The 15,537-nt window shown below is 39.4% G+C and overlaps 1 protein-coding gene across 3 annotated transcripts; it reads right to left on the bottom strand.

The window, feature by feature from the left end:
• Positions 1-3,754: 3,754 nt before the first annotated feature.
• LOC136466979 (transcription factor bHLH68-like) lies at positions 3,755-11,334 on the bottom strand. Of its 3 annotated transcripts, XM_066465523.1 has the most exons (9): positions 10,651-11,331; positions 10,069-10,384; positions 9,657-9,734; positions 9,366-9,431; positions 8,284-8,349; positions 6,927-7,007; positions 4,942-4,986; positions 4,548-4,595; positions 3,755-4,352 (listed from the first exon to the last, which is right to left on the bottom strand). In XM_066465523.1, the coding sequence occupies exons 1-9, from the start codon at positions 10,995-10,997 to the stop codon at positions 4,194-4,196; spliced, it is 1,206 nt and encodes a 401-aa protein (XP_066321620.1). In that variant the 5' UTR covers positions 10,998-11,331; the 3' UTR covers positions 3,755-4,193. The 3 variants fall into 3 exon arrangements, with proteins under 3 accessions (XP_066321620.1, XP_066321621.1, XP_066321622.1); XM_066465524.1 differs by lacking the exon at positions 4,548-4,595 and having other exon boundaries at positions 10,651-11,334; XM_066465525.1 differs by lacking the exon at positions 8,284-8,349 and having other exon boundaries at positions 10,651-11,333.
• Between the last annotated feature and the right edge of the window lie 4,203 nt (positions 11,335-15,537).

Genomic DNA, 15,537 nt, shown 5'->3' with positions numbered 1-15,537 from the left:
CAACCTTGTGAGCTTAGCCAAAGTCCTCCCACTCATCTCCATCATTGATCCATCATCATTGTGAGATTGGGAGAGAATCTAAGTGCATTGCTTGAGTGATTGCATCTAGAGGCACTTGGTATTCGTGTTGCGCTGCGGATTTCGCTTGTTTCTCTTGGTGGTTGCCACCACCTAGACGGTTGGAGCAGCGGTGAAGGATCGGCACGAGTTGGTGATTGTTCGTGGCCGCCTTCAGTGATTGTGAGGGGAGTTGTATCTTCCCCGGCAGAGTGCCGAAAGGTAACTCTAGTAAATTGCTCGTGTCATTGAGTTACCTCACTTGTGGGTCGGTTCTTGCGGTGTCCTATCGTGTGGACGAGGTTCGTGAAACACCTCTTAGCCGCCAAACCACCAAGTGTTGGTCGACACAACGGGGACTAGCGTGTTGGCAAGCACGTGAACCTCGGGAGAAAAATCGGTTGTCTCTTGTCATTTGCATTCTCCCGGTGATTGGCTTGATCTTCATCTTGTGATTGGTTCATCCCCTATACGGCGGTATAATCACCCTACTTACTTGTTTACATTCTTGCAAACTAGTTGATACAAGCTCTTTAGTGTAATTAGAATTGAGAGCTTGCTTTATTATTTACATTCATCTAGTTGAGCTCTTTGGAGTAGCAAGTTTGTGTGCCTAAGTAATCATTGCAACTAGAATTATTGGATAGGTGGCTTGCAACCCTTGTAGAGCTAGAGCAAGTTTACATTACGCTATTTGTCATACTAATCAAATTACTCTAGTTAATTTGTAGATTTTTAAATAGGCTATTCACCCCCCCCCCTCTAGCCATATTAGGACCTTTCAGAGGGAGAACCCAGAGAAACTGTACTTCTATCTACCTCCAGATCTTCTAAGAAAGAAGGTGGACCAGAAAAAGCAGGAATCTCAAAAGATCCTGCCAAAATCGGACTACGACCGTTCTCTCACCAAGTCATTTGAGGCGGCGTAGAAAAAGACTAGAGTAGGAAAATGTGTTGCACAACTCAGACAACAATTGCAATAATCAGTCCCCCTCTCTTGTCATTCGTAATGAATATGGTTCAAACTTAGACTTACTGGACGTCGATTTTGAGGACCTGGTTCGGTTTTACGAGGATACTGGTTTGGACCTTGTCCAAGTGCTCGCTGAAGGACCATCTGCTCTGAAAGTGGATCCTTGAAAGAAATTTGAACATGGAAAAGTCTATACAGCCCTGAGGCCTTAGGTAAACTGGGTACGCAAATGTACCTGCTAAACAAGTGGTACTTGGCAGCGTGTGAATGGGGAGGGACAACCTTTGTTTCTGTTAGAGTTAGAAACCAACATTACTTCTGTGGCGATGACGTTATATATGTCGAGTTTTTAGAATTACACCAACTATGCCACCTAGACTCTCCCGACAAAAGTCTCATTAGCTGCTATTGTCTGTAAGTGTGATTATTTTCTACTATTAAAGTGTGTATATATAAAGCTACATGTATATATATATAAATTATATATCCTCACACTATATTTTTATATATGCAGATATGAGATGACATAACTCAGAAAGAGAAAGGATAATGATGTTGGTTTCGTTGATCTAAATGTCGTATTCAAACATCCTAATCCTCCGCCTAAATGGAAAGCTGAACTCGAGAAAAATCTCATGAGGTTCTTAGTGAACCAATTAAACAAGGACATACTCTTCCCCTACAACTTCAAGTGAGTGTTAAATAATTAATGTCAATCATATGGATATTTGTTCAATTATTTGCTTACTAGCTAAGCTATCTCTCATATATATATATATATATATATATATATATATATATATATATATATATATATATATATATATATATATATATATATATATATATATATGTTGACTCTAGTTAATATCGATCATATTTGTGTATAAAAACATATGTAGCAATCACTGAATATTGATGGTCATCGATATGGCCAATAGTCGGTTGAGCATCTTAGACACGTTAAGAAAAGAGCAAACATAGTACCAAGACATGATAGATATTATCCAAGGGTAATTTGGTCTCTCTAGCAACTATATATACCCCGATCTCTTAACTGCAACAATTATTAAAGGCCAAATTAATTTTTTATTTTATTGGGCGTAGTGTTTGGAAAAATTTTATTGAGGAACACCACATGAAACATTGCAAAGCGCCACTGGATGTAATCGCACACAAAGTAAGCACTAGCTACATTTATATATATATATATATAATTCAATTAACACCATGCATGCTTTCAATTCACCGGATCTTTTTCTCGTAAAAGTGGGTTCTGAGACAAGAACATGGGACCAACTACTGCGGATACTATGTTTGCGAGTTCATCGCGGCGTACTAAAAAATAACTCCTGAAGAGATCCTCAAAGTACGTTATATAAATATATTCATATATTCATAATTTCTTTTATTGCTCATATATATAAGTAATCACGTGACCAACACACACACATATATATATATATATATATATATATATATATATATATATATATTTTCTTTTAACTTTTATTGAAGACTCTATGGTTGAAGGAAAAAGTCATACGACGTAACCAACTGAAAGCAATTCAAGAGACTATAGCAGGATTTCTTAATGATTAGGTCTTAAACCCCGCTGACGAGTTCTACAATGACATGAACGAAACATGGAAACCAAACCAGATGGAGTGAATTTGTTATCCCAAGGATATGATAGAATATACATTGCAAGCTTTATTTGTAATATATATATATATATATATATATATATATATATATATATATATATATATATATATTATACGTACATAAAATAACATACAATATATGTATATGCATATAATATATGCGTTAGTTTCGTACTTTAGTTTGTACAAAATGTTCGAACATTATAAGCATGTAGAATACGTATATTATTAGCAGCGTAGAATGCATATTCGAAAACCAAAACGAATCATCAATTGAAAATAGAAACAAAAAAAAAGAAAACATTTAGTCCCGGTTGATAATACCAACCGGGACTAAAGGGCCGGCCCACGCCAGGCCGAGAGGCCTCTTTAGCCCCGGTTGGTATTACCAACCGGGCGAGAAACCGGGACTAAAGGAGGGGCCCTTTAGTCCCGGATTCGTGCTCCCGGTTGGAAAACCGGGACTGAAGGGGTTTCCCAACCAAGAGTACAGCTTGTTTCTGTACTGGTGTCACCTATTCATCTCACATGAAGTAACATTAGTCCAACTAAAATTGTTACTCAATTATCAAAATCAAACCAGAAATTTCACTCGTTCCATTGGATCGTGCCCTACATTTAGGTCAGGCCACTCGTGCAAATCGCTCTACCTTCACATTTGGTACACATCAAATTATTGCAGAGACAGACCATCACCGTCGAGCTGGTTGATTTCCCTAACTGTCTCACCATGCTATCTTGGCATGCATGATATATAAGTGCATTCAATTTATTCCCTACGTCCCAAAATAAATGTACATCTCGCACTTCAAGGAGTCAAACAATCTTAAGTTCAACTAAATTTATAAAAAAATAGTATTAACATTTATCTCTAAATAGGATTAGTACGTATGAAAATATATGATGTGATTAATCTAGTGATGATTATTTAATATTATAAATCTTAGTATTTTTTCATATGTATTTGGTCAAACTTAATTTTGTTCGACTTCTAGAAGTGCGGGATGTGCACTTATATTTGGGATGGAGGGAGTAGATTATAAATCATGGCAGGGTGAGATAAATTCATTAAACTTAGACAAAAATAGCAAGCACACACTTATTACAAATTTCAACCATGCATAGCGCAGTGACGCCCAAATGTTGAAGACTTAAATGAGTTATACTTACAGAGATCCACGCACTCCTAGCCTTCATTAATTATCTGCAGCTAGCGGCCCTCTCCATGGCATCCAAATTGTTCGATCTCGCTCTAGACAAGATCTCACGTACATAAACACACAAGTTATATACTCATCTTTGCTGCATCCCTCTAGCTATGCCCGTGCATGCATTATCGGTGTGCATATAGGATATATCATACGCATAGCATCAAGAGGAGCCAGCCTTGAACATTCTCTTTCCACCAGGATGGCTGCTCCTGATGTTATGCATGCCGCAGACCATGCATGCCGCGTGATACACACACAAGTGTTCACAGCATCGTCCTCCATGATCTACCCACCGAACCCCATGCCGAAAGCCGGCGCGGCTGCCGCCCAGTAGTCTCCGGGGCCAGCGACCACGTCCACACCCACGTCCACCGTGCAGCTCACCGGGACGAGGCACAAGCCCCTGCTTCTCAGGTCCTTCTTCCCTTCATCACAGCTTTCATCCTGCAGGCCACAATTAATTTCCAATATATATTACAAAATATATATATGCATATAATATATATGAAGATATATAAACCATGCATCTATTCCTTTTATTTTACATGAGAGAGAGAGAGAGAGAGAGAGAGAGAGAGAGAGAGAGATCTCAAATTAAACGAGCTGTGAATTGAGCTTTGCATGATCTAGTAGTAGTACCTGCTCATCAGGCAGTAGTCGCTTCTTTATTGCACTGTCATGCGGGAGCTGCACGTATGGGCCAGCGATAAAATCATATACGTACATTAGTGAGAGGCCAAAGACAGTTTTGCAATGATAACTAAAGACGTAAAGCTACAGACAAGTACTGGCCCATGATTAACTTTCCTTGATGCTTTTCTGTATACATACATGCATATGTACCAATCAAAGCAAGGCTTTTTGACAAACTAAAGGCTCCTTTTTTTGAACAAAAGTGTCTTTGTGCTTTACTTAACCGATCGATCGATCGATCAGATGCGTGGGTATAGATCCCATGCATAAAAAACAGCATATATATATATATATATATATATAAATAAATTACTGAGACTAATCGAGTAGATAATGATACCTGGCCAGGGTCTTCTGGAAATATGCTGTGCCTTTCTCCGTGCGCCTAAAAGAAATGAAGGGTGATTAAAGGGAATCAGACACCTTTTTACTGGTATATATACTACATAAATTGGTTCGTCAGGCATAAAGTTGCTGTCAATACTTTTATCGAAAGATGTCACAAAGATACGATGCTTTGAGTAAAATCATACGCACATATATGCATTTTCTATTGTGTACTGCTTGTTCTGGCTTAATTAATCCTGTCATGCATGGCAATTCTATACCTCTCTGCACCAGAGTGCGTCCTCAGTAGTGCATGTGCGAATCCTTTGTTCAGACTACTTTTATTATTATTAATTACTGGGGCGCAATGCATTATGTACAACGACACAGCACAGATTAAAATTTAAAATTCTCATGCAATATTTATTGAGGAAATGCATGTGTAATGCAAAAGGTAGATTAGTTTTAAAAGCTGTGAACACATGATCCAGCAAATATGATCAGGACACACGCAAAAAAATATATCCTAGCTTCCAAGAACATACAACAAGGGTATGCCGCTGTACCCCTTGTGTGATCTGATCTTCTGAAAAAGGAAAATTAATGCAACAAACGGTACTGCATGTACACGCCAATCACTTGTGTGTTGTGTGAATAGCATTTGTTTCCTCTGGCAATCACATGTACGTACAGTTGAGGAGCAGTTCTCACCAAATGGTCAGATCGCTTCTCGAAAAAATGGACCTGATCAGTTCTACTAATATATATTACTCCCTTTATTCCAAATTATAAGTCATTTTGGCTTTTCTAGAAGCACAACATTTGCTATGCACTTAGATATATATTGTGTCTAGATATATAGTAAAAACAATATATCAGAGAAAGGCAAAACATCTTATAATTTGAAACGAATGGATCAGTATATACTATTAAAAAAATGTGGAGTAGCATCAGATGCATTTTGATTACTTTAGCAGCAATGTGCTAAGGTTTCAAAGAATATTCCATGTGTTTCTCATTTAAACAACTTTAGATATATGCTTATAATCTTTATCTTCCCGCTGAAATTATAATTAAACAATCTCAACATTTTATTGATCCAAAAAATTAATATAGAATCATATTGGATATGATTTTATGGTTTATTTTTTTTCAATAATCCTTATTCTTCGCATATACTTGCTCTACTTAATGTAAATTTTTGTGTAATATTTAATCAGTTACATGTAATATTTTTGTATTGCCTCTCATATATTATAATTTGCCATTATTATATAGTATGACCATTAATGTAAGAAATAGTAAAATCCTACTGAGACAAATAACTAAGATTATGTTCAACTTAAGGTGTCCTTTCATTTGGAAATTGAAAATAATATATGGTCAGTGTAAAATAATTCTCGTATGATGGATGGATTGTCCCTACATGATGGGGGCATGCATATCCAACTGCTCGATTTAATTAGAACGGAGCATTAGTCCATTTCAATCTATCTGACCTCTCTCATGGGGAAAATTAATTTGCTAGCCCCTAAAATCCTAAATCCGGTACTAGTAGTTAACAAGCGCCAAAGCGGCAATCTCCTGTTGACCCAGTCATCACCGGGTACGTACTCGTAGTCCTAGCTATCCACAGAGGGGGAGAGAGAAACAGATGCTGTGAGGAGAGAGAGAGAGAGAGAGAGAGGCGTAGATACGATGATGATGAGCAGGGAGCAGCTCAGCTAGGTAACTGATGCAGCAGGCAGGCAGAGCATGCACCGAGACGGCAGGCAGGCGGGGCAGCTAGGCTAGCATCGGGAATTGTGCACGCAACGGGCATGCTCCTGCATAGCCATGGTACTCCGTCCTACCACCATCGCCATGGCAGGTACTGTAACTGTGCATGGAGTGATCGAGTCAAAGAATCCAGAGGGAGGCGGGAAAGAGATCAGAGAGAGAGAGAGAGACAGAAGCTGTAGCCATGAGCTACAGTGGTGCCTGTAGTACTATACTCACACTAGCCTCGTGGAGCTGCTGCTGATGCTTGGAGCCGCCCCCACCTCCATTGCTGCCGCCCACGTACGGCGAGCTCAGAGCCTGGAGATAGAATATTTATGTAGATCAAGCAACAAGTTAATTTCACAACTAAAAGTCACAGCACATGCATGCAGAGAGATTAATTGAGGTAGTACTATGTAATAATCTACTATATTATACTACTATCAAGGAAGAAGAGAGAGATTTGTTGTCAGAGAAAAATATCGTCATGTTCGCTTAGCTGATAAGCCATGCGTAAAAGTACTATTGACTGATTTGTTGTGAGAAAAAAATACTATTTATTTGCTGAAAAAATACAGCTTATAAACCAAACGAGCGAGAGAGATCCAGCTATGGCCGGAGAGAGACAGAGACATGCTAAGAAATGAAGGCTGTGGCAGCTAGCGTGCACGGGGGCAGAACACGGCTACCTCCTTTCCAGAAAGGCATGCTGCACGTACTGATGCATAAAACCAGGCTTAAAAGATCGCGTGGCACACATCGGGTAGATTAACACAAACACGCATGCAGCTTTATCAGCAGCCTCTTTTTATTTGTCACTTGACTGCTACTATAGCTCCTTCCTTGGTAGGAGGAGAATGTGCGTTAGTTTTTGCAGGTTAGATCGGTGCGTGCGCAGTGGCAGTTGACACTTACACAGTATATATATAACATGCTAAGAGTTTAATTTGTTTCAACTGATGTGTGAATAAGCTAAGATTGACCCTTCAAACCCTAGCTACCTGCATAAATACGTTATCATCTATTAAACCTCGGCTATATATACCTTCATGCATGTCTGACATATATTAAGTGCAGCTCTGGAGCTGCAGCAAGTACTGCAGACTGTAGCAACATAGACCGGTATAATAATAATAATACTTTCCTCCGTTTGGGTTTACTTGTCAGCAACTTTTTACTGTAGCAAATTTGACCATCTGTTTTTCTTTCTAAAAAATCTTAGATACTTCAATGTATATAACACTAATGAAGTATGTTCAATAAAGAATAATATATGTGAAAACTTGATATATCTAAAAATCTTTTGCAGAAAAAATGTATGGTCAAAATTGCTACAGTAAAAATTCGGTGACAAGTAAACGAAAACGGAGGTAATAATAATAAAGCAGCTCTCCAGAAAAGTGCTTGGTGTTAAGTGCACACAAGTGTGAAAGCAAACAACGCAACAATTACATCGCATGCATGGCAATGGCAATGCTGTATGTATGATCCTTGTACTGTGCTACTGTTTGAGGCCAGGGCTGCAGGTCAGGTCAGGTATGGGCACGCGTGGAGAGAGAGATGGTGTGAGACAAGTGAGAGAGAAGAGCTGGACCTCAATTTGACCATGGAGGAATCTGATGTACCCAATGGCTTCAAGGAGTACAGACGCTGTGTCAGTCTGCCACAGAAAAAGAGAGGGAGAGGTTAGCCCAGGTCAGGATCTCGTTTTTTTGTTTTTTTTTCTCTGTAAAAATGGGTCTTCTTTTACAGCATGATACAGTATCGTAGATAGCATCAGATTTAGAAAGAAGATGGTAGCATACAAAAGACAATGATGCTTAGCTAGCTGATTCCAATGGTGGGGGTAATTTAAGGACTTTTTGCAGGTAGTCTTTTGTTGATTCACTCCAACATACTATATATAATTGATATGAAATCCCCTAGCTCATATCAAACATAGGGCGCCTTTGATTACAAGTATTTCCAGACACTCTCTTTCCTTTGAATTGTTCAACTATAGAATTTAATTTTATGCACAAAGAAAAACAAGTTGTACTGTACTGTGAGAAGAACCATTTTCTTTTTCCTATAAGAGCAGAGCCATTTTCTATTAGGAGTAGGGAACATTAGTTTAGTTTTTGAAACATATATACATGTAATTAACAAAAATGATTTCTCAGCTAGTTTGCTATATGTGGCGTCTCACCTATATACGAAATTCTACGTTCATTCTCTGTACACTTGCACAATCAATAACTTTGGTTATGAATAATTAATGGATGATATATTTGATATGGGCTGCTATTTCATTTGGTATATACAAGGTCTAATCATTCTCTTGACAATTAAATACAGATAGGAAGAGGTTTAAAAAGGTGCAGTAGCTATTATTAGTAATATCGATTCATGTCAACTCAATAATTTTGCGATTGTGCCCTTAATTTGTCTCCCAGAGCGCCTTTTCTGTTGGATTTTTCTTATTATCTACAAAAACTGGGAAAACATCTAGCTAGCCTTGTTTATGAGGTTATGACTTATGACTTTTATAGTAATTATAGTATTCCCTTCAAAACTAGCCATTATTATTTTTCTGTTCATTATTTAAATTTGATATCCTGATGCATGCCAATCTAGCTAACTCTTTCCACTGGCTGTATAATGCAAAGAACATAGGATAATTTACAGTGGTTATACCTTTCCAAACGGGGAGACAAGCTGGTGGAGAGCAGTTATTCGATCCCCTATCTTCTCCTTCCTCACCTGGAGCAAAAGAACAAGCAAAAGATACTAAATTTTCCATCATTCCACCCCCTGCCAATCTCACACTCTGCCACCCCCACAATGATTCCATGCCTGTCCATTTCAGCATGCATGCTTCAAAGCTCTCTAGCTATAGCTGCTACACTGATCTGGAGTCTGGAAGAATGCTGGCCCATGCATGCTGCTCTGATGCTCACTGGAGAGAGAGAGAGAGAGAGAGATGACCTTCACAGTAGATTGAGCCGGGGAGGGTTCTTGGGTCCTAGCCTTCTTGAAAGCTGATCCAGATGCTGTGCTGATGCACTAGTGGAAACACAGAAAGATGGAAGCAAAGTCATTAACCTTTCGATTCCACATATAATTTATTTACTTATTTACTGCTTATCAGCTAGAACGGCCATCTATATATGTTAATTAGCACTTCATATATAGATTTAAGTAACCAATTCACCTCTCTCTCTAGTCTCTCAGTCTCAGGTAAGCTTAAAGAAAGCCTTTTACTCTTGAGTGAGTACATTTAAAATTAACGCAGCCTCGTCTAAAAGCAGCTACGATGCATACGCACATGGATAAATCAGCTTTGCATCCTCCTTCAGAGAAACTGAAATAAATTAAAAACACAACGTTGCATCCCTACCTCACGTGGTGAACTGCTGCTGTTGTTGGAGAACCCCAGCATGTTGCTTCCGAGGGAGGTCGTCGTCGTTGTGGTTATGGAAGAAGACCTAGGAGAGGAAGCTTTCTGCTGCTGCCAGGAGGCGTGCTGCTTGTTCTGCTGGAGGACGCTGCTTCCCCATGGAAATTGGATCTCGACATCACTTGTGCTGCTCCCATGGCCGCTAGCCGCTGCGGCACCGTAGACGTAGCTGCCGCTGCTCCCTCCAGCTTCTGAACAAATCGTAGTTGGAAACCCCATCTGGCTTTCCTTACTACTAGTACTTGACAATCCACCTCTGGCGGGATGAAATCAGCAACGTAATCAGAAATTAAAATGGTCGGACAGTTCACTGTTTAACTGAAACATGCATGTTATTATTCCTTGTATATTTCATGCACCACTCAGTTTTTTTATATAACTATTATCTTGTTGCCAATATCAAGAACTACATGTGTCTGTGTTCATGAGTTAACTTGTTTCCTGTCACTCATTTATCGATAGAGATTAGAGAGAGGGGGAGGGGGACGGAATTAATAGACTATAGAGTGAATAATTACGTACTGTAGGATCTGGATCCATGAATCCTGCTGGCCATGGCTGCTGGTGGTGCTGCTGTCATCCTGCCACGGCGGCGACGTGCTGGTCGTGGTAGGCAGCGGGTAGTGATTCGAGAGCAGCAGCGAGGAGAAGGAATGGAGAGCTGACGAAGAAGAAGGAGAGGGCACGGCAGCGGCAGCGGTACCGGTGGTGGTGGTGGTGGTGGACGGCATGAAAAGAGAAGGGTGGTGCTGCTGCTCAAAGGGGAGCCTCATCAAATTATTCATGCTCCACCATCCATGGCCATGGCCTGCCTCCCCCATCTCGCGCACTAGAGCCGCCGATGATTTGTGGACGACTCCCCTATCCATATTCTCCTCTCTCTGACGATATGCCACCGAGCGATCCCTCGTTCTCTCTCACACACACAAACAAAGTGCAACAAGCACTTGCTTGCCCTCCTCTCTCTCTCTGTCTCTCTCTCTCTAGCTTTTGTGCACTCGTCGATCGATCGCCACCATCTCTGCTTCGTTCGCAAGCCCTTTTACTTGTTGAGGTCAACCTCTAGACAGAGGTGGGAGAAAGCATATGGGCCTTTATGAGAAGGATGGAGGGTAATCTCAAGTGTAGTGGCACTGGCTATACGTACTACTGGCTAGAAGAATTGAAGCTAGTGGAGTGGAAGGGTGCGTGTTTGAAAGAGGGCATGTGTTTTATTTCAGCTCCCCTCCCCCTACAACTTTACCTGTTTCCTTTTCCTTGGCTGCCCTTTTTCTGCTGCCACCTCTTGGTTTTATTTCTTTTGCATTGCATCGGCCTCCTTTTGCTTTTGAGAAGAAATGGGTCAGGGAAAAGTTTACCTTGCGTCCAGGCTTTAAGGAATAGCCTGATTAAAGCAGAATAATAATGCATGAGAGGCACCCATACAAATAAAAGGGGCTATACATATATATATCTCTGGAGTCTGAACTCTGGTTAAATAATTGCAGACACATGAGGATTGTCTGTGTATATATATTATTCTCAAAATTCTAAAAAATATGTACAAATATATATAGAGAGAGGGAGAATCTATTATGATATCTCCACTCCACAAGTCCACATACATAATTTCAAGAGCTAGTTTCACTTGTGGAGAAAAATTTTGTCTTCCATTCAATAGTTCCATCTATAAATGTTACATGTACATCATATAACTTGCTTCGCTCATCTCTGCTTTTTTTTAGTATGTGAAGAACTTCCTTTTGTTTCCTGAAAAAGCAGGACAACTAGAGATCATTGCTTGCTTGCATTAGTTAAAAAATCATGAGCACATACAAACAAATTTAACAGTCAAGATAAAAAATACATTGGATATATAGTTAGAGACCCAGTCAACCTTAGATCGACATACCTCGTGTCTACATGTCAAACGGCCTATGCAGTTCCAAGCAAATAATGAATTAGCACTGAAGAAGGAATATTCCTCATCAGGATTTTTAGTTTCGGTATTGTAAAATTTCAGCCACCACTAAAATTACCGAAATTCGTGAAATATCGGCAAAATTTCGACGAAATTTTGAACCCTGTTCCTGATGAGTAAAATTAACACAAATAAAAGGGCCCTACAACCTTATGTCTCAGTTATTATTGCTGCTATAATAATTTAAGTTGCTTAGAGGCTAAGTTAACCCTGCAGGTTGACATGTACATTTTGGCATCCCTAGTTGCTACACTGCAAGCTCTCCCGCTAGTAGTCAGCCTAAGCTTTTTTAGGCCTTATTTAAATCAAGGGCGTAAAGTTTTGGATGTCACATGGGGTGTCTCATGAGGTGTTTGGATACTAATAAAAAAAACAAATTACAGAATCTGTGAGTAATCCGCGAGATGAATTTATTAAGCCTAATTAATCCATCAATAACGCATGTGTTACTGTAGCACCACAGTTATCAAATCATGGACTAATTAGGCTTAAGAGATTCGTCTCGCAAATTAGTCGTAAGCTGTACATTTAATTATTTTTTAGTCTATATTTAATACTCCATGCATATATCCAAACATTTAATAGGATATGAAGTAAACTTTACTGGAGAGAAACTGAACAAGACCTTAGCCTTCTGCAACTGTGTATGCTGGCTTTATTGTGCTTTCTTGAGGCTCGTCGTCGTCCCTTTTCCTGCTCGGGAATGCAAGCGTGAAAACTACTGGTACCTAAAAGATCGAGCCAAGCAAATTTCTCACGGATTTTAGGGATGTTCATACGCAATTAATTACTTTTTGTCATTGATGAGATCGAGAGACTATACCAAATCTTTGTCGCTTTCTTTGTCCTTGATATCCTCAAACTCCTGATTTTGGGGAGAAGCAGCAATAGCGGCTAGCTAGGCTAGCTAGCTAGCTAACAATACTTGCCAAGTACTCCTATGGTATAAGTATCTATATCACTCCTACATTATTGTAAACATAGAATTACTGTTACTATCTAGAGCTGTTCTTATTATATAATTACCTTGCCACATTATCCCCAGTAAGTGGTTAACTTGTGAATAGTCTGAAAGATACATTTAGCTCAGCAATATGATAGGAGGTTGAAAAGGCAAGAAATAGGGACCACTGCATGTATATGTAGTCCCCCAGTGTCCTCTCTCTTATGTCAAACCCACAGTATTAGCTACTTCTCTTACACTTGTCTATATTTGTGAATGATCATTAGGACACTAATATTCTATGTCGTTGATGGATATGCCTCTCTGTAATTTTTTTTGTTCTTGGTCTAGCATGTGCTACAAAGGAAAGAGTGATGACAACAGAGTACAGTAATAATTGTGAAGTAAGGACGAATTGCTTTACACGGTCTCTGCTATGCTTCATGTGCGCAATATCCAAACACATTATTCGATAGATCCTAGTGTATGGGGACACGTACAGTATTATATAATTCATTGTAAACATTCAGTGTCGTCAGTGTGTTTGAAATTCATAGTAATTGTGTATTTTTATTTACTGGAAAATACAAAAAAAAATCCTTTTTACAGCAATATTTCATCATTAATAACAAGCTTCTTTGTTCAGGGAGAAAATTAGTACTCGCCTCATCCAAAATTCCAAACTATAATTCCCTTTCGCTTTGTTCTAAGTCAAATTTATCTAACTTTGACATAAGTGAGCGTATAACTTCTGAAAAAGAGGCAGTACTGTGTGGGTGATCATCAGTGTACACTACTGGAAACAGAGTCCTTTGCCGAGTGTAAACTGCTTTGCCAAGTGTCAAAAATCGGGCACTCGGCAAAGACCTTCTTTACCGAGTGCCGCACTCGGCAAAGAATTGCACTCGGCAAAGAGTTCTTTGCCAAGTGCCGGGCACTCGGCAAATGACTTCTTTGTCGAGTGCCAGACTCTCGGCAAAAAAATGGCACTCAGCATAGGCTGCCCCGCGTAACGGTGTTCGGCAACGTCCTTCTTTGCCGAGTGCCTGTTGTTAGGCACTCGGCAAAGTTTTTTTTTGGAAAATACTTTGCCGAGTGCCCCTGACATGGCACTCGGCAAAGATTTAATTTTTTTTTGAAATGCCTTTGTCGAGTGTCCCAGATCTGGCACTCGGCAAAGTATTTTTTTTTGGAAAATACTTTGCCGAGTGCCCCTGACACGGCACTCGGCAAAGATTTAATTTTTTTTGAAATGCCTTTGCCGAGTGTCCTAGATCTGGCACTCGGCAAAGTATTTTTTTTTTGGAAAATACTTTACCGAGTGCCCCTAACACGACACTCGGCAAAGATTTAAATTTTTTTGAAATGTCTTTGCCGAGTGCCCCTGTGGAGGCACTCGGCAAAGAGGAAATTTCTAAAAAAAAATAAAAACCTCTTTGCCGAGCGCCTTATTATTGGCACTCGGCAAAGACCCCCTTTGCCGAGTGTCCATGCCCCGGCGCTCGGCAAAGTTTTTTTTTGTTTTTGTTTTTGGCCTCCAAATTTTTTGTGCAGCCCTTTTAAAGCACCAGGAACTCCTCGTTAGAATTTGGGGATTTTTTGTGGCTTTTTGGTATATTTAGTTACTTTATTTTGTTTACTTGAATTTTTTCGAAAAATATAAATTTGAACTGCACATGATACGAATAATGGAATTTAATGATTCAAAAATTGATAGTCATGTTAGTGAGTGTAGTGTGAGGCCGTATCCAGGAACGGACCCGAAATTTTAGACATCTTGTTCACGAAACATGACCGCAAACTTGCGTGCGAAGTGTTTTTAAATTCTATAAAAAGCAAACAAAGCCCGAAAATCATGAAACTTGTTGAGATGTCGTGATATCGTATGTGGAGGCTATGATCAAAATTTTAGAAGATTTCGTGCACGTTGTCACGTACAATGCTTACAAACCAGACCACGCCTCCACATACGATATCACGACATGCACGAAATTTCAGATATCACATGTAGAGATATCCTGGTTTGTAAGCATCGTACGTGACAACGTACATAAAATCTTCTAAAATTTTTATCATAGCCTCCACATACGATATCACGATACCTCAACAAGTTTCATGATTTTCGGACTTCGTTTGCTTTTTATAGAATTTAAAAACACTTCACACGCAAGTTCGCGGTCATGTTTCGTGAACAAGATGTCCAAAATTTCAGGTCCGTTCCTGGATACGGCCTCACACTATACTCATTAACATGACTATCAATTTTTTAACCATTAAATTTCATCATTCGTACCATGTGCAGTTCAAATTTATATTTTTCAAAAAATTCAAATAAACGAAATAAAGTAACTAAATATACCAAAAAGCCACAAAAAATCCCCAAATTCTAACGAGTTCCTGGTGCTTTAAAAGGGCTTGCACAAAAAATTTGGAGGCCAAAAACAAAAAAAAAACTTTGCCGAGCGCCGGGGCATGACACTCGGCAAAGGGGGTCTTTGCCGAGTGC

Source organism: Miscanthus floridulus, chromosome 7 (assembly GCF_019320115.1).
Source record: "Miscanthus floridulus cultivar M001 chromosome 7, ASM1932011v1, whole genome shotgun sequence".
NCBI lineage: Eukaryota > Viridiplantae > Streptophyta > Magnoliopsida > Poales > Poaceae > Miscanthus > Miscanthus floridulus.
This window is presented reverse-complemented; position numbering and strand designations above follow the sequence as displayed.